Source organism: Vigna unguiculata, chromosome 1, assembly GCF_037176805.1.
Source record: "Vigna unguiculata cultivar grain cowpea cultivar isolate G323 ecotype 2 chromosome 1, ASM3717680v1, whole genome shotgun sequence".
NCBI classification, from domain to species: Eukaryota; Viridiplantae; Streptophyta; class Magnoliopsida; order Fabales; family Fabaceae; genus Vigna; species Vigna unguiculata.
The window spans coordinates 49,018,247-49,044,393 of NC_140792.1; the positions used below are offsets into that span (position 1 = coordinate 49,018,247).

At 35.0% G+C, this 26,147-nt stretch overlaps 3 protein-coding genes and 1 pseudogene across 18 annotated transcripts; 3 read left to right on the plus strand and 1 right to left on the minus strand.

Moving 5' to 3' along the window:
• Positions 1-1,520: 1,520 nt before the first annotated feature.
• LOC114163336 (mitogen-activated protein kinase 9-like) lies at positions 1,521-18,423 on the minus strand. 16 transcript variants are annotated; one of them, XR_014996709.1, is made up of 9 exons: positions 17,568-18,423; positions 16,476-16,577; positions 15,774-15,901; positions 6,650-6,677; positions 6,415-6,446; positions 3,758-3,859; positions 3,324-3,510; positions 2,902-3,055; positions 1,521-2,441 (listed from the first exon to the last, which is right to left on the minus strand). XR_014996709.1 is itself a non-coding variant. In XM_085676000.1 (9 exons), exons 4-8 carry the CDS (start codon positions 11,458-11,460, stop codon positions 2,940-2,942), a joined length of 537 nt encoding a protein of 178 aa, XP_085532126.1. In that variant the 5' UTR covers positions 11,461-12,345; positions 12,419-12,517; positions 12,598-12,655; positions 12,747-15,750; the 3' UTR covers positions 1,521-2,441; positions 2,902-2,939. The 16 variants fall into 16 exon arrangements, 10 of the variants coding, with proteins under 10 accessions (XP_085532126.1, XP_085532123.1, XP_085532128.1 ...); XM_085676000.1 differs by lacking the exons at positions 6,415-6,446; positions 6,650-6,677; positions 15,774-15,901; positions 16,476-16,577; positions 17,568-18,423 and adding exons at positions 10,759-10,821; positions 11,396-12,345; positions 12,419-12,517; positions 12,598-12,655; positions 12,747-15,750 and having other exon boundaries at positions 2,902-3,059; XR_014996713.1 differs by lacking the exon at positions 6,415-6,446 and having other exon boundaries at positions 3,434-3,510.
• LOC114163330 (putative disease resistance protein At1g50180) lies at positions 1,765-2,460 on the plus strand (annotated as a pseudogene).
• Positions 18,424-19,685: 1,262 nt separating the features above from the next.
• On the plus strand, positions 19,686-23,886 carry LOC114179490 (heat stress transcription factor A-5-like). Its single transcript, XM_028065849.2, has 2 exons — positions 19,686-20,118; positions 20,332-23,886. Exons 1-2 carry the CDS (start codon positions 19,897-19,899, stop codon positions 21,469-21,471), a joined length of 1,362 nt encoding a protein of 453 aa, XP_027921650.2. The 5' UTR covers positions 19,686-19,896; the 3' UTR covers positions 21,472-23,886.
• LOC114179500 (uncharacterized) lies at positions 23,125-23,984 on the plus strand. The gene has a single exon (XM_028065860.2). The coding sequence runs from the start codon at positions 23,206-23,208 to the stop codon at positions 23,713-23,715; it is 510 nt and encodes a 169-aa protein (XP_027921661.1). The 5' UTR covers positions 23,125-23,205; the 3' UTR covers positions 23,716-23,984.
• Positions 23,985-26,147: the final 2,163 nt, after the last annotated feature.

A 26,147-nucleotide genomic window follows, 5' to 3' on the forward strand; every position in this document is an offset into this window, starting at 1 on the left:
AAAACAAAATATAAAATAAACTTAATATTATTAAAAGGTTTAATAAAAGTATCATTATAAAATTTATATAAAAGTTAAATTTGATCTCAATTTGGAGAGGATGAAATTGAAAATTAAAAAAAAAATGGACTGAAATATAATTAAAATAACAAATATATGGACCAAATTGAGATTCAAACAATGACTTGACACGTGTCACCTTACTGACTTGACACGTGGCACAATATTGATGTGACACGTAGCATAATTAATTTTCAAAAAAAAAATTTTAAAAATAAAAAAAAAAATTTAAAAATTTAAAAAAATTTTAAAAATTAAAAAATTTAAAAAAATGAGAAGCTGACACGTGGTATATCCTTAACACCGTTAACACCATACTAACGGAATGGGCCTAATTGTTACACATTTTCAAAAAATATGGACCTAATTGAGACTAAAAAAATCTTAAGACCTATTTGAGATTTTTCAACAAAAACATAGACCAGGGAGTATTTTAACCTAATAATAATTATTATTATTATTATTATTATTAGTATTCTTATCAAATTATTCTCTGAATAAACATTAAATATAAATAAAAAAATTGTAAAATTCATTTTCTGTTACAAGTAAATGCTCAATTACATGTTAAAAATATTTTTTTCCTCTAACTTACCCTTTCTTTGCTTGTGTTATGTTTTCTGTAGTGTTTTCTTTTTTGCAATGATCACCAATATTTAGTGTGAGAAGATGTGAAAGTTGCTGGTGATCGTACAAATGGTGAAGATGCAGCTATTTAGTCTACATTTTATTGTTGTAGCTTTTCGAGCACCCTTTTGAGAATTGCTTTATTTGATTTTTCCCTGTTTTGCGAGCATGTCTTTTGGACAATTGTTTCTTCTTAATTACTATTCATGATATTGGGTTGTGTTTTTAACTTTTTCTTCCCGTATATTATAGATGACTGTACTAGTTGATTCTTATATATTGTTTGTCGGTGCTCTATTTTTATATTATAATCTTGCATCATTTTAGTTAGTAGAGTTATTATATTTAATTGCGATGTCACAATTTATTAAATATAATTAATAATTTTTCTATCTTATTTGTCCATATGAGATATTAGTAACGAGAAATTGTTAGATATAAATATATTTCGTCATTTTGATCCAAGCGGCAGCCCTACATATAGGAAAAGGAGAGGTTTGAGTGTTGCATTTGCAATTTTAATTGGTTGGGAGGATCAAATTGATGTATAACATGTGACTAGATAAATTAACTACTCACAAAAATGTGGAAAAATCAATCAATATCTTACATATATATTATTCTTTTGAACACGGTTGCAATTATGCACTTAAGGGGAAGGTTCAGTTGAACCGTGTTCATGCTTGTTCGCACAAAGTCAATGGAAAAATAAATCCTCAAGTCTTTATAAATTCTTTCTTGCAACCACTTTTCATAAACACCAATTTAATTACCTGTTAGTTTTAATAAGTTAAAACAAGGATGGTTATGCAATATATTTAAGTTGTGCCACTAATTAAATATTGTATGGTGATAAGTATTTTAACTTTGAAAATGAACATGCACTTAAGGGGAAGGTTCAACTAAACCGTGTTCATGGTTGATGTGTATGGAAAAAATAAAACCTTAAGTATTGACCCCAAGTCTTTGTAAATTCTTGATTGCAACCACTTTCCATAGTAAGTAACTCCCTCTTACTCTTCTTCCATCACCAACCACAAACACAGTATCCAAGAACAGATCACTTAGCCCGCTGTAATGGCAGAGAGTGTAGTTTCCTTTGTTTTGGATCACTTATCCCAGCTTGTGGCACGCGAAGCTAACTTGCTGTATGGCGTGGAGGACAAGGTTCAGTCCCTCCAGTACGAACTTCAAATGATGAAAGAGCTGCTCAGTAGCACAAAGAGCAAGAAGGGAATGGAACATACAGTGTTGAACCAAATCAGAGATGTGTCCCACTTAGCTGAGGATGTCATCGACACATTCGTAGCCAAAGTTTCCATTTACAAGAGGAGAACCATTCTTGGGAGGATGCTCCGTGGCTTTGGCCAAGCAAGATTGCTTCGCGATGTAGCAGAAAAAATAGACAAGATCAAAGCCACTCTCAACGAAATACGCGACAACAAAAGCAAATATGAAGCTTTCAAAGAAACCAATAATCAATCTGTAGCAGAAGAAGAGGAAGAGGAGGAAATGGCGCAGTCAGTGCAGAAGCTAAGAAGAAATGTGGAGGAAGATGACGTGGTTGGCTTTGTCCAAGAATCCAAGGTTGTAACGCTGTCTCGATCATTGGCATGGGGGGATTGGGGAAGACCACCCTTGCCCGAAAGGTCTATAACAGCACCCAGGTGAAGCAACACTTCAAAGTGTTGTGCATGGGTTTATGTGTCAAACGAGTGCAGAGTTAAGGAGCTTTTGCTTGGCCTTCTTAAAACCTAAAAGAAATAAACATAGCTCTTATTTTCAGCTTTAACTTTAAAGTAATTTATACACCCAAAGAAAAACTGATCTAAACACAACCTATATGGTAACAAATGCAGAAATCAATATTATTAGTTCTGAAGATAAATGCTCAATGTAATAATTCAGTAACTTTCTACCTTCTCAAATTCAACACATCAGATCTTGCTATCAGTAACTTCCAAATACGAAATGAATGAATGTGGAAAATAAACATTTTTCAAACAATCCAGACTGCTCAGGGACGGTACTAAGCATCACTAAAAAAAAACTGCTACTACCCATAAATAAAGCAGTAATATGAAGTATTTTAAAAAGTAATATCGAATAAACAAAAAAGCCTATATCATTCAAAATGTGCAATAGAAGATATAGGACAAAAACTTTAACTAATCATCCTATAAATAAAATTATAAAGGCAATAGAAGCACTAACAGTGTTTCAAACCACCATCACCACCTCTCTCTCGTTGTTCAAAGAATCAGAGCATGGAAGAAGGTACGAAGCAACACCAAAATCAAAATCAAGTATGGAGGGCAGCAACATGTCACTCCATCCATCGTCTCATCATTTATCTCCTTGATTGCCTCTTGCTAATGCAAAACAAATACACAATTACATCAATATATTTTATTCACGACACAAATTGCAACCAATTATTCCATATATTTCAAAATATCTAACTAGGAAGAAACTATTATGAGGTCCAAAACCATGAGGTTCCAATGCTAAAGTGAAGAATGCGTTTACATGTGTGTAGTATACTGAAGATTGGTTGGAATCTCATGTTTTTAAATCATTTAACAATTTCTCACTTAATAAAGCCAAGCATTTGAAAAGACAGAGTTAGATACTACCTCTGGATCTTTATTTTGTTTCACAACTACACACTTGGAAGCACTAATACTAGCACTTTTTAACAAGCTACGCGCACTATAGTTTGATCTGGAGGTTCCATTTTGAGCACCTGTCGCATCAGACCCTGGAACATTTTCAATATTGTTCTGTTGTTTACTTTCATCCTTGGGAGCACAAACTCTCTCTCTGCATAAAGTGAAATTGCATATAACTCCCACAGTACCATAGAAAAGGTTCACAGACTTGTCTACCAATCTCATCTAAGAAAAGACACTAATAAACTGGACATAAGATTAAAATCCATGAGTAATAACAAATATGAAACCAACGAAATCTCCAAAAAACAAAAAAAACAAGACAAATACTGTTTAATGTGTAAGTTGGTAATCCAGTATTTGGACATGTTTGAACCAAATGTTTAACCAAGACTTGCCTAGGTAAGAAGACATGTTGTCTCTGCAATGGAGTGCTTCGTTCACTGTTCCCATAATGCTCCTCAAGATGTGCAAACGGTCTCTTGAACCGATCAACCCCACTATGCAACAAGATAAAATAGAATTACCAACTAATAACCAAAACAATGACAGCTTAAATTTCAAAGAACCTCTGCACTCCTGGACAAACACAATTTACAGATTTGGATTGAATCCTTATCTCACTACTGTTATGCACCAGAAAAAAGAACCAATCAAAGCTTTAAAACTCCAAACATGTTGAATACAGGTCAAACATATCAAGCAAGCAGTATTCATTCAAACATCAGTTTATAAATCAGCACAATAAACCTCACAGTCAGTGTATAACTCATCCTCTCATGTGTTTCAGGCTAGTGTTTATCTCTCAGCAAAGCACATCACGAATTAGCTCGAGCATAGGCTTGAAGAGCCTCTAACACACTACTCATCATCAATACTCAAGACCAATAGGACTTATTTTCAGCTTGTAATGTGGCCAAGGTAAAGGGTAAGATATGGAAAAGGATTCAAGGCTAAGCACTAAAGAGAAGTGAAGGAACAATGGGGAGAAATTTGAAAAAATCAAGTGTAAAGTCATGCTCCTCAAGACATCACACAGATTCAGACATCACTCTCTTACTTTCATTTTTTCCCTTCTCATTCTCTATTTTTTCTTTTTCTCTCTTTTCAGGTACAATCAAACAATTTATTTTTCTCTTTCATTTTTCTTTTTTTTTCTTTCTCAAGCCACTTTCAAACTTTTCAGCACATTACAAATGATCTCTGTAAGGCCCACTTACATTGCTGCCATTATTTTAAAAGGCTACCCAAAATCAATTAGGCCTAGGGCTGGCCTAAAGGGAAACCAAACCCTAAGTCAGCCCTAACACACTCATTCTACTCACTTTCAGAAACAACCCCCTCTTCCTTAGAGTTGTAGCCGTCTCTCTCTGTTAGGGTTTGGTACGTCAAGCAAGTTCGAACTCAATTCATTTTTTCCACATAAGTTGTTCCCTCATCCCGTGTTGGCATTTTTCCTGCTACTGTTACTTTGGGTAACTTATGTCCCTAATGTTCCTTTAATTTTTCCAACTCCTTAAGTTGTTCCTTGAGCTGCCTTGCCCCACTGTCTAGAGTCGAGGTCCTATTCTAGCCATTTCCAGGTAAGGGAAGCTAAGATTTTTTGTTTAAATCCGATTCTTGCTCATTTGCCATTGTTTTCATGATTGTATGGTTGTTATGCTACTGTAAAATGTTGAATGGACGTGTATTGCTTGCCTGGGCTACACATGTAGCAATGTGCCTCAAGCCCCCACGCGTCCTCGCTTAGGCGAGCCTCTCTCGCCTGAGCGAGATGGTGTCTCGCTCAAAACGAGAGCTCTCTGCTTGAGCGAGAGCTCGGACCTGGGCGAGAACTAGGTCGCTTGGGCGAGAACGTCAGGTCTCGCCACTGTTCTTCCTGCAACAGCCACCATACAATCATACCCCCAAACAGCAATACACGTCCATTCAACATTTTACAGTAGCACAACAACCATACAATCATGAAAACAGTGGCAAATGGGCAAGAATCGGATTTAAACAAAAGATCCCTAGCTTCCCTTACCTGGAAATGGCTAGAATAGGACCTCGACTCTAGACAGTGGGGCAAGGCAGCTCAAGGAACGACTTAAGGAGGTGGAAAAAATGAACTGAGTTTGAACTTGCTTGACGTACCAAACCCTAACAGAGAGAGACGGCTACAACTCTAAGGAAGAGGGGGTTGTTTCTGAAAGTGAGTAGAATGAGTGTGTTAGGGCGAACTTAGGGTTTGGTTTCCCTTTAGGCCAGCCCTAGGCCTAACTAATTTTGGGTAGCCTTTTAAAATAAGGACAGCAATGTAAGTGGGCCTTACAGAGATCATTTGTAATGTGCTGAAAAGTTTGAAAGTGGCTTGAGAAAGAAAAATGAAAGAAAAATGAAAGAGAAAAATAAATTGTTTGATTGTACCTGAAAAGAGAGAAAAAGAAAAAATAGAGAATGAGAAGGGAAAAAATGAAAGTAAGAGAGTGATGTCTGAATCTGTGTGATGTCTTGAGGAGCATGACCTTACACTTGATTTTTTCAAATTTCTCCCCATTGTTCCTTCACTTCTCTTTAGTGCTTAGCCTTGAATCCTTTTCCATATCTTACCCTTTACCTTGGCCACATTACAAGCTGAAAATAAGTCCTATTGATCTTGAGTATTGATGATGAGTAGTGTGTTAGAGGCTCTTCAAGCCTATGCTCGAGCTAATTCGTGATGTGCTTTGCTGAGAGATAAACACTAGCCTGAAACACATGAGAGGATGAGTTATACACTGACTGTGAGGTTATTTGTGCTGATTTATAAACTGATGTTTGAATGAATACTGCTTGCTTGATGTCTGAATCTGTGTGATGTCTTGAGGAGCATGACCTTAACAATGAATGATTGCATCAAACAGTTTGAAATATCCAAACTTTGAAAGTTGGCAATGTAACATTATACCCATGTGTAAAATCAGCTTAGGTAGCGAGAATAAGGCTCAAACATACTGTAACAAGTTTTAAAACAGCACAAGGAGTTCAAAATCTAAAATCTAAACTCAAATCATCAATAAAGACTAAAACTCACCTTAAAACCAACAGAAGAAAGTCAAAAGTAGACTTAAAACCCAAGATCAACATGTTAGTAATTCAAGTTGGAACAAAAAATCAAAATATGGTTAAAAAAAGGTTTAAGTAAAAAAATAAAGAAACAAATAAATAAGATTACTCAAATATAAAACAACATTACTCCAATAAGGTTAAATAATTATTGGTTCAAAACAAACAATCATAAAAATAATATAAAACCACTAATCACTCACCTTGTAATGTTGAATTTAAGACAGCAAGCTACACCACAAATAAAAAACAATGAGTAAAACAGAACAGTGAAGAAAGTAAAAGCTGGACAACTCTAGGCTATACATAAATCAACAAAAAATAATAAGAATCTGCAAGTAAAAACAAAAGAAAGTTAAAACCAAGGTTAGATATCCACAAACAACAACAAAATAATAAAATTTGACTACGAATCTGCAAGTAACATACTACATTTGAGTAAGAAATGAAAACTGCACTTTAAACAGCAAAAGAAATACTAAGCAAACTGTCTAGCAAGTTTAAAACATAAAAAATGAACCTAAAACCATGATTACCTACTCAAAATACAATGGAAATCACAACATCATATATGCAAATAGGAAATCTCAATAAAAAGGAAAAGAGAACCATAATGTAACTCTACAAGGATCGTCTTCAAAAATTGGACTGCACTGCTATTAGTTACGTGAATCAACCTATAACTCCTGTATGATCAAACTTAAAACCAAATCAAACAAAAGTGAAGTATTAGTTTAGTTAGTAAATTGTAGAAAGTCAGTGAAAAGTTAATAAAAAGGAGACGTGCCGGTAAACATGTTAATAAAACTAAAACAACAAACTAAATCTAAATCTAAATTGAGAACACTTTTAGGATCAAAAAATTGCTTTTAGAACCAACCACACCATCGGTCAAATCTAATTTAACCCTAACTACAGCACGAAGTGGAACAACACACCTAACTATACAAAAACCTACTCTTGAACCTGTGACCGTCAGTATTCCAAAAATTAACCATTAACCTCAAAAATTCACTTTGAAGGGAGGTCACGCCTAGCAACATTCGATGCAAATTAAGAAAGTAAAATATGAAAGCAACATACCACAACACAACACACAACTCAAAACTGAAAAACACACACCACAACACCCTAAGCACAACACTTCGTGTATCCTGAGCAAATTGTCGATAATCTCAACGTACAAAGACATGGACAGATAGAAGCCCTACACTCTTGTACTAGATGCCATTATCCAAAACCCTGACCCCTAAAACATGACACAACGCACACAACAAAACAAAGGACACAACAAACAATTAATAACACATAGCTAATAATACACAACACATAACTCAAAACACAAAAATACACACCACAACACCCCATGAACCATAAGCAAATTGTCCATCATCTCAATGTAAAAAGAATAAGTATGGACAGATAGATGCCCTATACTTTTGTATTAGGCGCCATTATCAAAAATCCTAACACTTAAATCCCCCCTTACCCGTAACACCCCCTCCCCCAAACCCTCATAACTGCTCAACCCTTAAATCCCCCTAACCCTCCCACCCCTAACCCCCTACACTCTAACCCCTAAATCCCCCCCACCCCCACCCGTAAATCCCCACCCCCAAAACCCCCCAACCACCACCCCTAAATCCCCCTCTCCCCACCTCCTAACCCCTAAATTCTCGCAACCCCCACCCCTAAATCCCCCTAACCCCTACATCCCCTAATTCCTAACCACTACAACTACCACTGAATGCCCTAACCCCTAAATTACCATAACTCTCTAATCATATATGACACGATGGATGATACATGCATCAGTCTGTAGCCGACAAACAAAACACAACACAACAGCATAACAACACAATATCACAAAACAACACATAGCACACAACAAGAGAGCAACACAATAGCACATCAAAACACAACAACACAACTGCACACATTAGCACACAAAAGCACAACACACAACGCACAATGCACAACACACAACACACAACACACCCCATGAACCCTAAGCAAATTGTCAGTCATCTCAACATATAAAGACTGAGTATGGAAAGATGCCCAATACTTTTATATTAGGCTTCTTAATCGAAAGCCAACCACCTAAGCATAATATTACTCGTATAAGGTCAGACAATTATTAATTTGAAACAAATTGACATGAGAATAACATTAGATATTTAATCATTCACTGCTACAAAGGACACAACAAACAACTAATAACACAGATAATAATACACGACACACGACACAACTAAAAACACAAAAATACACATCACAACATCCCATGAAGCATAAGCAAATTGTCAACAATCTCAATGTAAAAAGAATAAGTATGGACATATAGATGCCATATACTTTTGCCATATAAACAACAAACAAAACACAGCACAACAGCATAACAACACAATATCACACAACAACGCACAACAACAAGCAGCACAACAACACAACACAACACAACACATCAGAACACAACATCACAACACATCAGCACAACACACAACTAATAGCACACAATACCCAACTCAAAACACAAAATCACACACCATAACACCCCAAGCAGACACCCTATGAACCCTAAGCAAATTGTCAGTCATCTCAACATATAAAGACCGAGTATGGAAAGATGCACAATACTTTTATATTAGGCTTCTTAATCGAAAGTCAACCACCTAAGCATAATATTACTCGTATAAGGTCAGACAATTATTAATTTGATACAAATTGACATGAGAATAACATTAGATAATTAATCATTCATTGCTGCAATTGAACAAAGGACACAACAAACGACTAATAACACACAGATAATAATACACAACACATGACACACAACTCAAAACACAAAATTACACACCACAACATCCCATGAACCATAAGCAAATTGTCAATCATCTAAATGTAAAAAGAATAAGTATGGACAGATAGATGCCATATACTTTTGTATTAGGCGCCATTATCGAAAACCCTAACCCCCAACCCCCCACCCCCACAACCGCCAAACCCTTAAATCCCCCTAACCCCCCCATTCCCCACCCTCTAACCCCTAAATCCCCCTAACACCTAACCACCTCACTCCCTACACCCAAATCCCCACGACCCCCACCCCTAAATCCCCTTAACACCCCCCTCCCCACCACTTAACCCCTAAATCCTTCCAACCCTTACATCCCCTAATTCCTAACCACTACAACTACCACTGAATGCCCCTAACCCCTCAATTATCTTAACTCTCTAGTCATAAATGACACAACGAATGGTACACATGTCAGTCTATAGCCGACAAACAACACACATCACAACAGCATAGCAGCACACAACAACACACAACACACAACAACAAGCAGCACAACAAGAGAGAACACAGCAGCACAACAAGAGAGCAGCACAGCAGCGCAACAACACAGCACATCAGCACACAACAGCACATCAGCACAACACATCAACACACAACTAATAACACATAACAATCAACACACGAGTAATAACACTCAACACAACACACAACTAATAACACACGACACACAACTCAAAACACAAAATCACACACTATAACACCCCAAGCACACACCCCATGAACCCTAGCACACAACTAATAACACATAACACAACTAATAACACAAATGATCAACACACAAGTAATAACACTCAACACAACACACAACTAATAACACACGACACACAACTCAAAACACAAAATCACAAACCATAACACCCCAAGCACACACCCCATGAACCCTAAACAAATTGTCAGTTATCTCAACATATAAAGACTGAGCATGGACAGATGCCCAATACTTTTATATTAGGCTTCATTATCGTAAGCCAACCACCTAAGCATAACATTACTCGTATAAGGTCAGACAATTATTAACTTGAAACAAATTGACATAAAAATAACATTAGATGGCTAATCATTCATTTCTGCAATTGAAGAAATTGTTTGCCCTGGGGAGCCATGAGACATCAATGCCAATAAGGGTGGGTGCACATGAAAAAATAACGTTGGAAATACCCCGTTCAACGTATAATATGCATTAAGGCCACCAATCTACACCTTAAATAAAAAAACAACGATACGAGAAAGAAAGTTCCATCATAAATAACATATACAACTAATTATATTTAAAGGAAACTTACAATTGCTTTCCTTTGACCACATTTCAAAAGATCTCACAAATCCTCAAACATCACATACGAACAAAAAATCAACCACCGGATAATGTTTAGAGAATAAATCCAATCAATAAAAAAATCATATCTTTCAACTAAGAACTTAAAAATTTATATCAAAAAATGAATTAAACACCTTATTATTGAAGTTTCATCACTCATTTCTTGGATTGAAGCCCTCTCCCTCTCATATCTCCAACTGAAAATAATTTCAAATTGAACAAAACATTAATAACAACAAACGAAACTATGGCTCAAATTTCAATTTTTCTTAAACAAAGAAAAATTAATATAGTTAAGATTAGTGGTTCATGATAAATTTTACATAATAGTCGAATACTTTAAAAACAATTTACTTTAGGAGCTTATAATACTTGACCTTGTACTTTAGTAAAGTCAAAATGGATAGAAATAGACTAATTACTAAGTAGAGGTTGAGAACCATAACTGCTTCGACTCAATCCCTGCAATAACAAAAGCAATACAAACATGGCAATAATGATGGTGGAAACATAGGAAACAAGTACAGAAAGTCGACATTTGCCTTGTAGTGTTGAATTCAAGCCACCAAGCTACACCACATAAAAAATAATGAAATGATAAAGAAATTTCTATCATAAAGGACAAATACAACATATACGACTGATAATATTACAAAAAATGGGTAATTGAATGTAACATAATACCTTAAGAATGATCTTCAACCAAAAGATTAGTAAAATATTGATTATTAACATTCAATGGTGAGAAATGGATACAAATAGAATAATTACTAAGTAGAGGTTGAGAACCATATCTGCTTCGACTCAATGCCTGCAATAACAAGCAATACAAACATGGCAATAATGATGGTGGAAACACAGGAAACAAGTACAGAAAGTCGACGATTGTCTTGTAATGTTGAATTCAAGCCACCAAGCTACACCACATAAAAAATGATGAAATGATAAAGAAATCTCTATCATAAAAGACAAATACAACATATATGACTGATAATATTACAAGAAATAGGTAATTGAATGTAACATAATACCTTCAGAATGATCTTCAACCAAAAGATTAGTAAAATATTGATTATTAACATTCAATGGTGAGAAATGGATAGATATATAATAATTACTAAGTAGAGATTGAGAACCATATCTGCTTCGACTCAATGCCTGCAATAACAAGCAATACAAACATGGCAATAATGATGGTGGAAACACAGGAAACAAGTACAGAAAATCGACGTTTGTCTTGTAGTGTTGAATTCAAGCCACCAAGCTACACCACATAAAAAATAATGAAATGATAAAGAAATCTCTATCATAAAGGACAAATACAACATATACGACTGATAATATTACAAGAAATACATAATTAAATATAACATTATACCTTAAGAATGATCTTCAACCAAAAAATTAGTAAAATATTAATTATTAACATTCAATGGTGGAGCCAAACACTAGGTTACGATTCTCACTTCTGCAAGTATCTTATTCTTCACTGACCTTATCAGTTCAATTAATTTTCAGCAATAATGAACTGGAACAATTCCACAATGAAAATAAAATAAACTCACAATAAAGACCAAAATTTCTTGTGTCAAGAATTAGGAAACAAAATGCAGAATCCAAGGAAGTTCAGAGTCCATGAATTCAACTTTCACCATTCTAACCTGAAGTGTGAAAACTTTTTTGCAAAGATCTTCAAATTTATTGCAACATGGTTTAATCACCTATAAAAATGAAGAAACGAAAAATGCAGTAAGATCATAATAACTTAGGTCAGCATGTAATTTTGGAACTTACAATTCATTTCCTTCGACCACAGTTCGGAAGATCTCCTACAGATCCTTGAAAAATGCTAATCACAACCCACTTCTAATGTTTTCTTGACCAGAATAATGCCTAGAGAAAGAGTTCAAAAATAAAAATCATAATCTTTAACAAAGTACACAAAATTTTGGATCAGAAGTTGTATGAAACACCTCATTTTTGAAAATCCAACTTCCATTGCTTGGATCTACAAATCCTCCCCTTCTCCAACTGAATGCAATTTCAAAATTCAACATAACTTTGATAAGAACAACAAACGAAACTACATCTCAAATTACAATTTATAGTAAGAAAATAATACCCTAAGTCAGCATGTAATTCTGGATCTTACAATTCCTTTCCTTCGACCACTATTCAGAAGATCTACAAATCCTCGCACACCACATCCTTGAAAAATGCTAATCACAAACCATTGTTCATGTTTTGTTAGCTAGAATAATGCCTAGAGAAAGAGTTCAGAAAAAAAAAAAATCATAATATTGAACAAAGGACATAAAAAGTTGGATCAAAAGTTAAATTAAACATCTTATTATTGAAAATTCAACTCATGTTTCTTGAATTGAAGTCCTCCCCATCTCGAATCTGCAACTAAACGCAATTTCAAATTCAACACGATGTTGATAACAACAAGCGAAACTACATCTCAAATTACAATTTTTGTAAGACAAAGAAATATACAAATAAATAAGAATGATAGTTCATGACAAAAACTACATAGTTCTCACATAAGAAAAAAATAATTTACCTTACGAACTCATAAAACTTGACCTTCTACTCCAGTAAAGCAAAAATGATATAATTCTGCTTGTACATAATACTCGAATAATTAAAAGATAATGTATCTTAAGAACCTATAATATTTAACATTTTACGTCAATAAAGCCAAAATCAATATAAATAGCAGAATTACGAAGTCTAGGTTTAAAACCACAATTATTACGAGTAAATGCCGAAAACAACAAAAGTAATACAAACATGACAATGAAAACCTATAACACCTAACTACTAACCCGTAACTGCTAAATCACTAACCACTAACACCTAACCCCTATATCATACATTATAGGCTATGTGCACAACACACAAAACATAACATAACACAACAAAGTAGACAACACACAACTAATAATAAAGAACTAATAATAAAGAACACGACAAACCACACAACACATAACACAATTAATAACACATAACACATAATACACAACGCAAAAAAGAAAAACACACACCACCACACCCCATGAACTCTAAGCAAATTGTCAATCATCTCAATGTACAAAGACCGAGTATGTACACATAGATGTCCTATACTTTTGTATTAGGCACCATTAATGAAAGCCGTAACTCCCTAAATACCCCTAACTCCTAAATTTCTAAACCATAAATCCTCCTAACTTATAAATCTTTCTAATCCCTAAATGCCCCAACCCCTAAATAATCATAACTCATAAATCATAGATTATACGCTCTACGCATAACACACAAAAGTTGAAACAACGAAAAAAACACAGCAGACTGCACACGCACCATGCATCAGCCTGCAACCAACAGACAACACAACATACAACATAGAACAAACAACACATAGCTAATAACACGCAACACGCAAAACACAACACACAATACACAATACACAACTAATAATAAACAACACATAACCCAAAACTTAAAACTGAAAAACACACACCACAACGAAACAAAACATAAGACACACAAAACATAACACAACTCAACAAAGCAAACAACATAGAACTAATAACAAAGAATACACAACAGACGACAAAGCACACAACACACAACACATAGCACACAACTAATAACACATAACACACAATACACAATGTAAAATAGAAAAACGCAAATCATAGCACCACAAACACAACAACTCATGAACCCTAAGCAAATTATCAATCATCTTAATGTACAAAGACTGAGTATGGACTCATAGGCTTTGTGCACAACACACAAAACATAACACTAACACAACAAACTAGACAACACACAACTAATAATAAAGAACGCACAACACACGACAAAGCATACAACACAATTAATAAGACATAACAAACAATACACATCGCAAAAAAGAAAAACACACACCACCACACCCCCGTGAATTCTAAACAAATTGTCAATCATCTCAATGTACAAAGACTGAGTATGTACACATAGATGTCCTATACTTTTGTATTAGGCACCATTATTGAAAGCCCTAACCCCCTAAATCCCGTTAACTCCTAAATGTCTAAACCATAAATCCTCCTAACATATAAATCCTCCTAATTTCTAAATCCCCCAACCCCTAAATAACCATAACTCATAAATCATAGATGATACGCTCTGCGCATAACACACAAAAGTCGACATGACGAAAAAAACATAGCAGACGGCACACGCAACACGTCTCATCCTACAGCCAATAGACAACACAACACACAATGTACAACACACAACACAACTAATAACACGCAACACGCAAAACACAACCCACAAGTAATAACAAACAACACAAAACTCAAAACTGAAAAACACACACCACAACGCAACAAAACATAACACACACAAAACATAACACAACTCAACAAAGCAAACAACACAAAACTAATAACAAAGAACACACAACACACGACAAAGCACACAACACAAAGCACACAACTAATAACACATAACACACAATAAACAATGTAAAATAGAAAAACGCACACCATAACACCACAAACACAACAACTCATGAACCCTTAGCAAATTGTCAATCATCTCAATGAACAAAGACTGAGTATGGACACATAGGCTTTGTGCACAACACACAAAATATAACATAACACAACAAAGTAGACAACACACAACTAATAATAAAGAACGCACAACACACAACAAAGCACACAGCACACAACACAATTAATAACACATAACACACAATACACAACGCAAAAAAGAAAAACACACACCACCACACCCCATGAACCCTAAGCAAATTGTCAATCATCTCAATGTACAAAGACTGAGTATGTACACATAGATGTAATATACTTTTGTATTAGGCACCATTATCGAAAACCCTAACCCCTAAAACATAGATGATAGGCTCTGTTCACAACGCACAAAACACAGCGCACAACGCACAACACACAACACCTCATGATACCTAAGCAAATTGTCAATCATCTCAATATACGGGGACTGAGAATGGACAAATGCGTTAGTCTTTCATTAGGGGTCTTATCGATAACCAACCACCTAAGCTAACAACATTACTCATATAAGGTTAGACAATTATTGGTTCAAAACAAATAAACATAAGAACAACATAAGACCAATAATCAATCACCGCCGCTGTAATTGATGGAATTTTTTGCCCTAAGAAGCCATGAGACGTCATGCCAATGAGGGTGGGAGCACACGAACAGAGATGGACAAATCATGTTCAGAGTATAAAATTGCATTCAGACCACCAATCTGCACCATAAATAAAAAATGCATAAAATGTAATAATAAAAGTAAATTCATACAGTAATTACAACAGTGGCCAGCTTTATTGCCATAATTCCTTTATTGCATCTAAATAATTATCTTTTATGGAGAAAATTACGTTTTTTAGTGTTTCATGTGTGCAAGGACATTTTTTTATAGTGAATATGAAGTTGTGGTCCGAAACTTAAACTTGTATTTCTTACATAAATCTTATCTCAATTATATTGCATCCTTGTGATTTCTTCATTTGCTTAATTTCATAATCAATTCTCAATGTCAACAATTCTTTTTCCTATTATTTCATATTAAATTATGATAATTACAAAACTAAACACAAGTTCCCCGTTAATTTGATATTATTACTTGACATCAATTTTGTACTTCCGATTTTTATGCATCATTATCAAAACATGAATTTTGATCAAACTCAACATCCAAATCTCAAAGTTGTGGAATTAAAACAAAACGCAACACATTGAATCAAATTAACATCTACTATATTTGTTTTTCTCAAAAACAAATATTAATTTAGTTGTTTAAAAAAATAAAAATGACCTACCTCCCTGGGCAATATAATTAGAAAGGACATAAGTTCTGCTGGATGATCTTCTCCATCTCCACCCGCTCGAACTTTTCTGGGAGTTGCATCCAGAACCCAAGCCTTCAAATAGCAAAGTAACAAAAATGAAATAGTTCAAAAAATTAATAGATAACAAAGATTCAAATTAAACTAAATAAACACACCATCAACAAGTACTTAATCTACAACCATCACTTGAGTATACAATAAATAAAAAATCTATTTAAACTAATTTCTACAACTTTAAAGAAGTAAAAAAAAAAAACTAAACCTGAGATTAACTGCTGCAAACTATAAAGGAACCAAAATCTAGCATGTGCAAAAACTAGACTAAAAACTAGCTGTCAAAATTGAATCTTACAACTTTCTGGACAATTAAAGCGGCAGAATTTAACTTTAAAGGTAGCTTTGGTGTTCATTTTTTATCGTTGTAGCATAGTGTTAACATTACAGGTAGTTTTGCACATATGTTGATAATTTATATACATGACTGAATCCCGTTCATAATTTAGATGACTTATCTTTCCAACATAGTCACCTTATTATTCTTAATGAATTAATTTATGCCTACAATATAATTTAGGGCATACGTTGTTCTAATCCATAGAGCAATCTTGAATCATCAAATTATTAAACAATTTGAATATTAATTCATATGATATAAAATACTCAGGTTGGTGAAATCCAAAAAATACACAAATACATTATGCAAGTGGAATCAAAATTGTATATTCTAAATAATATTGTATTATAATCGATTATATATATATATATATATATATATATATATATATATATTATTGAGAAAAAATATTCTTAATTGTGGTGATCATGGATGATGAGTCTTATGAATCATGGCGGTCCGTGCATACTAGTATTACTCAAATATCGATATTAAAGACACAAGACATGCTTAATCCAGAGTTCCTCATGTCAGAGTAAACTAAGAGTCCACGTATTCACAGGTTAAACTATAGCAACAGAAATATACACTATAAAACACACACACACACAAAGAAGCAGAGCAAAAAAATTATTGGCAGCAATGGAAACAATAACAGTGGAACGTACTTGAGTCAAGGGGTTACTTCCTCCACCAACTGAAGCACCTTCTTGAAATCGCCATCTTCTTTAGCCAAACCCGCGGATGCACACCTCACGAGGCTCACGGCAATGTCAACTATCAACGAACATAAGTCTTTACTGCCTCCGCCGCCCTTGTCTATTTCAGGGAGAAGCTTGCCCTTCCTCTTCGGCTGTCGAAGCCTCTCAAGAACTCCCAAACCCTCGACTTCGGCTTCGGCGAAGAGTGCGCAGGACTCGAGACAGTGCATGAAGCGAAGTCTCTGAATTCGACGGAGAATGGCTTGGAAGCCAACTGAGAAGCGACGATGTCCAAGCAATCGAGGCAGAGCCTGTAAACGCGGAGCAGTTCGAGTAGCAAAACGGCGTCGTTGGACTTGGAAAGCTCCGGGAGGCGTTTGGGGAGGATGGATAGAGAAGAGTTGAGGAAGGAGAGAAAGCGCTTGGCGAGGGAGCGAATTAGGGTTGGGTCGGGTTTGGATTTCTTTGTCGCTTTGAGATATGCTAGGGGACAGGTAATCGGAGACTAGGGCGTGGATGCCGGAGGAATCGGAGGACTGAAGCTTCGAAATGAGAGATGATTCGGATGGAGCAGCCATGGGAAGAGAGTGAAAGAATGGATTCAAGAACTGCAGAGAAGGAGTCTGAGCTAATTTACAAGGCGCCAAAAACACGCTCTTCCTCTTTTATTTCAAACTTCGGAGATGGAACGGAGCATCATATATAACGGTCTTTCTTTCTTTTAAGGAAAACATAATATTTATATCACCAAAATTGCCAAAAATTTTCAAGAGTAATTTTTACGCTATTTTCTGAAAATTTTGTTTTCTTGAACAAACGTTCCATTTTTTATTTTGTATCTTTCATATTTCTCTTTTAATTGTTTTAGTTTTTATTGAGCAACAGTGTTAAATTAATAATCATGGAAGTGGGAAATTCAAATAGATAAAGAAGGCATTTGAAAAAATATTCATTTTAAATTACTGGTACAAATTATAAGAAAAAATATTCATTTTAAATTAATTAGTGAACACCCAGTTGCTCGCTGTTGCGCGTGAATATTTGCATATTTTAATTTTTAAAAAATTTAAAATTAATAATAAATATATAATTTTTAAAATTATTATTAAAATAATATTTAAATAATGATATGTAAAATAGTTGTTAAAACAATATTTAAACAATATTAAAAAAAATGTAAAAAGAAAATTTAAATAATGATTTAAAACAAAATATATTTAAAAAGAGATTTGTAAAAAAAATATTAAAAGTAAATTATTTATAAAATAATTAAATTTTAAAATAATTAAAGGTAAAACAGGTATTATGAAAAATGTAGACGCAAAAAGAGAGATCCCCTTTATTGTTATAGAAAATAACTAAAGATTAAATGGGTATTATGAAATGTGGACGAAAAAAAAGAATCTCCTTTTATTGTTATAGATATAGATGATAAACATATTTGAATCATAAACCCTTTACAAAATGTTAATACTATGCTTTTTCTTTACAAAAAATATATATTAAAGATGTTTAGTAATTGATTTAATATTATATTCTAAATTACTGATTTACTCTTATAGATTTAAAATAATTATCATTTTATTTTTTATAGGCTGAGTGATAGATTTAGTATGAATGATATTGAATTCGTTTTTATGATTGTATTATGAGTAAAATATGTTATGTTTTTTCTCTTTAAGTTTTGAATTAATTTAGATAAATTTGTTATGAATTTATTTATTTACTTCAATTAGTTTAGGCCAACTTGTTATGACTTACTTTAATTAATTTAGAAAAAGAAAACTTATTATAACTTGACTAATTAACTTAAAATCCTAAATTAATTTTTGTAAAAATTGTCATATTTTACTCTAATTAGATTGATGCGGAAGTAATAATTGTGACAGAAAAAATAAACTTTCAAAATTTTAACGTAATTGATCCTAAGTTGAATCAGTTATAACAAAAAAAATTAAACCCAATCAAATATGTACACCTACATAGTAAGTCGATGAAAAAAAAACTAAGTAAATGCATAATCAATTATATAATAATAATAGTTTATAAGTAGACAACATAGGGTTAAAGGAACAGTAAGAGGTGTTGCATGGTTTTTGAAGAAGAAGGGTTAAAGGTAAAGAAAATGGTAAGGCGGTGAATTGGTGTTTACGGAAGCATCGATCCGGTAGGGCTTCGTTAACAGAGACAAAGTAAAAGTCAACTCTACTTACGTAAGATCAAATAGGAATAAGAAGTTGCGTGTTTTTGTGTCGTGTTGGGTTGTATCTATCATCAGAAGAGAAAGAAGACGAAAATGGAGGGAATAGGGTCAGGGTCAGGTTCGGCAGGTCCGGCACCGTTCCTACTGAAGACATACGAGATGGTGGATGATTCATCGACGGAGGAAATAGTATCGTGGAGTTCCAACAACAACACCTTCATCGTTTGGAACCCCGCTGAATTTTCTCGCCTTCTTCTTCCCACTTTTTTCAAACACAACAACTTTTCCAGCTTCATCCGACAGCTTAACACCTATGTATCTATCTCTCTCTCTCTGTCTCTGTCTCTGTCTCTGTCTCTGTCTCTGTCTCTGCATGCTTCATGCCATTCTCTTTTTTCTTGTATGCTTCTGCTTATATATATGTATACTCTGCCTCTGAATTCAAAAGTGTTTAAAATGAAAGAACGATTGATTATTTTTGCATACTATTGAGCTCTGCCAAATTTCCCTACGCACCTCTATTGTCAGGGATTTAGAAAAGTACACCCTGAGCGATGGGAGTTTGCTAATGAAGATTTTGTGAAAGATCAAAAGCATCTTCTAAAGAATATTCACCGCAGGAAACCTATCCACAGTCACTCACTCACACACCCCGTTGTGGATTCAGAAAGGTCTGCATTTGAGGAACAGATAGAGAAACTTTCACACGACAAGACCACCATTCAATCCAATATTTTCCGCTTCAAACAACACCACTCCGCTGCCAACACTCATCTTCAAGATCTGCTTCTGCGATTGGATGACATGGAGAAGAGGCAGCAAAATCTGCTCACCTTCTTTCAAAACGCTCTTCACAATCCTACTCTCGTTCAACACATCACTCGCAAAATCGAGTCCATGGATTTGCTGGCTTATAACAAGAAAAGGCGATTACCTCCTCAGCTTGAGGACCGTGATCAAGTTGCTGGAAACACGTTGGTTGAATGTTTTGGATCGGAATTTGGAGATGTTTCTCATCAAGATTTCTCCGATAAACTCACACTGGAATTGTCACCTGCTGTTTCAGAAATGAACTTGGTGGTGTCATGTAGTACACAGAGTTCAAATGAAGATGGAGAAAGCCCACATAAGATGATGCTTCCGGAGATAGCAGAGCTTGCACAAACTGGAGAGTCTCTTAATTTTGAGATGCATTCTTGTCTATCACGAACCGCCACAGCTTCTGAGAGCCCCAGATTAGATTCAAAATATGAAGATGGTGACAGTTATATATCCTGTCTTTTGAATCTATCTCTGGCATCTTCTCCATTACAAGCCAAGAGAAACACATGCCATGATAGAGCCCCATCCCTAATAGACTGTGCAGAATTTGGCAAATTGGAAGGATCAAAATTTTGTGCCAATGATATTAAAGAATATGACGCTGGAGCCTCTTCAAGCAGAAGTCTAAACGAGGACACTAATTCAGCTGAAGCTACCCCAACTGCTCCGGTCAGAGTAAATGATGTGTTCTGGGAACAGTTCCTTACTGAAAGACCAGGTTGTTCTGACACCGAAAACTCAATGTCCACCCACAAAGTAAATGCTTATGTTGCTGATGAAAATGAAGGGCGCTCGGTTCATGGAATCTCTGGAAATGTCATGGACAGGGATCAACTCACACTCTGACCATATTGTCCTGGATCCTTAATACTAGTTTTGATATTGGTATGTGAGTTTTACATGATAAATTAAACATACTACTTGAAACTTGACATCAATTTTTATGCCTATTTTGTGTAAAATATGGATAATCTGCACTTGTCTTGGACACATTATCACTGATGTATACGAGGTAACAGTTTTTGTAGACATTAATGTTTAGAATGTTTTTATTTAACAACAATAACGTGGCATTTCTTTGTCCGATGGGTAGTAAAAGTTTGAATTGGAAATGCATTCTTTTCTGTTCTGCATTTTGATTGCCACTTCTGCACTGCATTTCTTTTCACTTTTATCTTTATCTTTAGACGACATAAGTAATATCATATCATTCTATTCCGGTAATATGATGGAAAGTTGGGGTGACATCAGCAACAGATACAACTCTTGATTTCTGAGCCGTGTCAGTGCTGTATAAAACGATCAAGATGCTATTTTTAATTCAGTCGTACTCTTTGTTACTTGATTGAGACTGTTGAACACGATAACGAGAATGTCTGGTGCCGTTACATATTTGAAGAGGCAGAAAAGCACAATAATTTGTTACTTTCTTCGAGCCACATACATTTCTGTTTTACTGAGATGTAGGACTCCTTGCACTGTAAACTTCATATTCCACAGCAATTCAATCATTGTTTTATAGCTACTACTTTTATTTTCCAAATTTACAAATAAACACACCCTGAACTAAAATAAGGTCATTTTGTCCGTAATGCATAATTTTATCTCTCTCAAAGTTAACTAGTTAATTGCAGATGCTCTCTGCTTAGCTCAGTTTTCTTGCTTTATTATTACTTCTTCCACTTATTCTTTTTGTCGACCTATCGATTGGAAAAGCTCTATTCACACACAACAAAAAGGTATATCAGTGCACATTTCTGGTTAACATATTTGAACTCAAATGGTTGATTCTTAATTGTTTCAGTTTAACTTTAATTTTCCGTATTCTTTCTCCATTCTTCCTTTTCTTTTTTGTTTCAGTATTCTCGGTAGCCTTTTTGGCGTGGTAAAACTGTCATTTTCTTGTCTCTGTGAATCACTTTGTGACCAATAATTTAGTTAGATTAGATTTTTTTTTTTATAAAATATAACCACAACAACAGTAAGAGTATTTGAATTTGTCAATTACGTTTTGACAAGTGATTAGCTATGTGATTGCTAATATATTTTATTTTCTCGCGGATGGTTCATGAGTCGTAAAAGGACTCTTCTTTGGTCTGTATGTAATTTTTTATTCAAAGAATTTAACATCCAGAAGGAAATTGACTCTTGACTGTGATATGAAAGATACCTACGCTGCACATAAAAAAGGACTTTTGTATTTCTACTGTGCTCCTAACACATCACGAGAAGAAATTCAAATATATATCAGGAAAACACTATTCATGATGTTCTTTAAATAAGTAGTTAAGTAAGACTAAAATTTATGGGGAAAGTGAAAAACAAAGACCACTTTTTACGGTTTTTTTTTTCATGGAACAGCAAGAGAAATAAGAGGTAATTAAGGGAGAAATGATTAATGAAGCATCGATGTGATGTGATGAGAGGATGAGGATAGTAACCTAACAAGTGTGAAAAATGAATAAAATTGAGTGAGTGTGTACTAATTCTGGAATGTAATGATTTCTCTGATTCTGCGTTGCTGACAGTAATGATGGCACTAATATGGTTGACTAGTTGTAACACAACATCTGCTATGCGATGCTATGTTACTGTGCTGCGCCACTCCTACACCTACTGCCCCCATTTATAACCCTCCAGCGACCACGCATCTCACTTTCACTGTCTCAAAAACAAAAGATCTCAAAACACAACACAAGGATGTCCCAACCCAGATTCCTTTCCACTGTCTCCCTCTGTCTCGCCCTTCTTCTGCTCCACGCCCATCCTCCAATCTGCAACGGCCTATCGTTTGTGGACCTCAATTTGCTGAAACACAATGAAATGGCTGTGATGACCAAAAGGGTTTGCACCAAAACCATCGGAGAGTGTTTGAGTTTGACCGACCCAGACATGGATTCGGAGACCAACAGAAGAGTTCTGGCAATGCAGAAAAAGTACATTAGCTACGAGACACTGAAGAGAGACATGGTTCCCTGTGACAGAGCTGGAGCTTCTTACTACAATTGTCATGCAATACGAGCCAATCCTTATAACAGAGGCTGCGAGGTAATTACTGCATGTGCAAGAGGTCAAGACATCAAGACTTGATAGGTTAGAATTAGAACTCACCATGAATGGGGGAAACTCTTCTCCCTTCTCTTTTCCCCCTTTCTTTCCCCCATTATCTTTCCTTTGTAGTTAAGATCACCCCTTTAAATGCTTTCTGTTTTACTTTTGAACCACCGTGTCTATGAAAGTATCGATTTTTCTTTCCCAGAAGATTCCACATTTTCCATGGGATTATCATGCTTGTTTGTTACAGATACGATACAAAATTGTGGCTACTATTTTAATTTGGTGATATCATTTTGTTGGAAGCAGGGTCTGGAAAAATTAAACGATATCCTTTTTAGCAAAACAGAAAAAATTATCCATACAACAACTTTCCATGGGGATTAGCTGCAGCGTTTAACTTTTTTCTTGTCATTAATTAGATATTTTCCCAGAAGCTAGGTTTTTCTTGAAGTTCTGGTGTCAGCAAATGTTAAGTTTTAGAGTGGAATTGGGAAAATCAATCGGCATGAGACAAACCAACCTTCTAGTGCAGAAGATAGCTCCTAACATAAACCAGATGCTGATTGCAAGGGAAAAGAAGTTGATTTCTTCATGCGGGTCGACAAAATAACATCTAAAGAAAATGAATTGCAAAACCACCTCATTTAAAACATTTTGCCCTGATCTAATTTTAGACTATTGAGTACTACTGTGGGCTCTCGAGTCTATATAGCCAACTCCTGCAGGTTTTTCAATTCTACTTTTCCTTACTTTCTTGAATGTTAGCAGAGCAAGATTTTGTGGATCATGTCTTATTGTTTAGAACAGGACGATGCTAATCTTGGTCACCTAAGCAGCCTTTGCAGTTTGAATAGTTAACCAAGTTATGTAACATAATTTTGAAGCTTAACACCAGATAGGAACTTAACTCCGAAGTAAACAGCACAATCAGTCCATCATTAAAGTCGAGGTGTCTGATAGGAAAGTCTGTAATTCCATACTTTTTGTCAATTTAGCACCAGCCTTGACAGGCTGTTGGAAACGTTGCATCTAATACTGCTTTTGAGGTTTCTGATAACGTAAGAAAAGATGTTACTTGCCAACCCTTTTTCTGAAGTTGTGGCTTTCGGATCTTTTGTTGTTGTAGGTTGAGTGTTCAGAAAATTAAAAACCATTTCTTACGCATATATGTTGGGTGATCAATGTTTTTCTACTTCTGTTACCTCAATTGGAATTATTTTCCTTGGGTACAAAGGTACTCTGATTTCCCATTCCCCCTTTAGCTTATTTAACCACATCAATTCAGTGTTGCAGAGTGTTTGTAACAGTGTACCATCCCTTCCGAAAATAGAAGGATCAACTCCTTCTTTCGTCTTTATAGCAACTCCATCCAACTGGCTCATACAATTTCTTTCTCCACGTCATAAAGTTGGATGATATTGCTTGTGATTATTGTCAGAATATGAAAGATGTATACCTGTGAAAATTAGCCTCTATGGCATTATATTATCCAGTTTTTGCCAGGATGTGTTCAATAATTATCTGTTACTGGTTGTTGATTGTTTTAAATGGTAACATCTCTGTAAATAGCTTACACAGGGATCATATTTTTCACTGGATGGTAGTAAAAGTTTGCCTAAAATGACAGAAGTTGGAAAGATGTTCTAAACATTATTCACAAACAATTAATTACTGAACTCTATCTTGGGTGTGCTTTGTCTGGTCACTTGTGGGATTTTCATGGGACCCTTGTCCAACTGTATTTGTATGAACCGAAGATGGTCCATGTGGCGTTGTTAGAATAGTGTGTGGTGAGGGAAGTAGATTAGGAATACTGGAATAATGTGAATGTGAAATGTAGAAAGGCTAAAAGGCTTAGTTTGAAAACTTTGACTTGGCTCATTGGATTTGAAATGAATGTTAAAAGCTGTGTAAACGTGAATCTTGATTTTGTTAGCTTTGGATTGGAAGGAGAAACGTGTTGGGTGGAAAGCATTTTGAAGCTTCTAAACGCAGTTATGATGATGGCTTGATCATTGCTGCTATTGGTATTTGGTGGGCGCAATTATGCTATGCAATGTGCATCAGTGAGTGCGTCTGCTGGATCCGATTTTAGGTATCTAAACTCTACCACTTTCTCCATTATTTTTCTTTACAAACAGTAATGATGATAAAAGACCTATAGCACTGGTGAGGTTAGGATTAGCAGGTTCTTCAATTGTGGGATAAAAAAATGTTTATATTAAACAACTCAAACCAAAAATGATTTCTTGTTTCGTTTCTCGTGTGTCCTCTCTTTCCCTGAATAGCTTATCACTATTTATAAAATTAAGAACCAAAGTCACTGCCTACAAAAATGCTACTCCCGGGAAGCAACAGTAAGAAACTAACGAAGAAATCCTTCAATTGAGACAAACTAAACAAAAATATCAGTCAGATGACAGTCCTATAAAAAAGAAGGGATAAATAATCTATTCAATTTAACA

Excerpts from the sequence above, each read along its gene's own strand:
- LOC114163336 (XM_085675984.1), bottom strand. The coding sequence starts at position 11,258 with ATGTTGTATTTGTCCTTTATGATAGAAATTTCTTTATCATTTCATTAT. Across the intron at positions 10,822-11,046 it reads TGGTTCTCAACCTCTACTTA|TTGGAGATATGAGAGGGAGA; the intron begins GTAATTAGTCTA and ends AATTATTTTCAG. Across the intron at positions 3,860-10,758 it reads GATGAAACTTCAATAATAAG|TGGGGTTGATCGGTTCAAGA; the intron begins GTGTTTAATTCA and ends CTTGTTGCATAG.
- LOC114179490 (XM_028065849.2), top strand. The coding sequence starts at position 19,897 with ATGGAGGGAATAGGGTCAGGGTCAGGTTCGGCAGGTCCGGCACCGTTC. Across the intron at positions 20,119-20,331 it reads TCCGACAGCTTAACACCTAT|GGATTTAGAAAAGTACACCC; the intron begins GTATCTATCTCT and ends CTCTATTGTCAG.
- LOC114179500 (XM_028065860.2), top strand. The coding sequence starts at position 23,206 with ATGCTATGTTACTGTGCTGCGCCACTCCTACACCTACTGCCCCCATTT.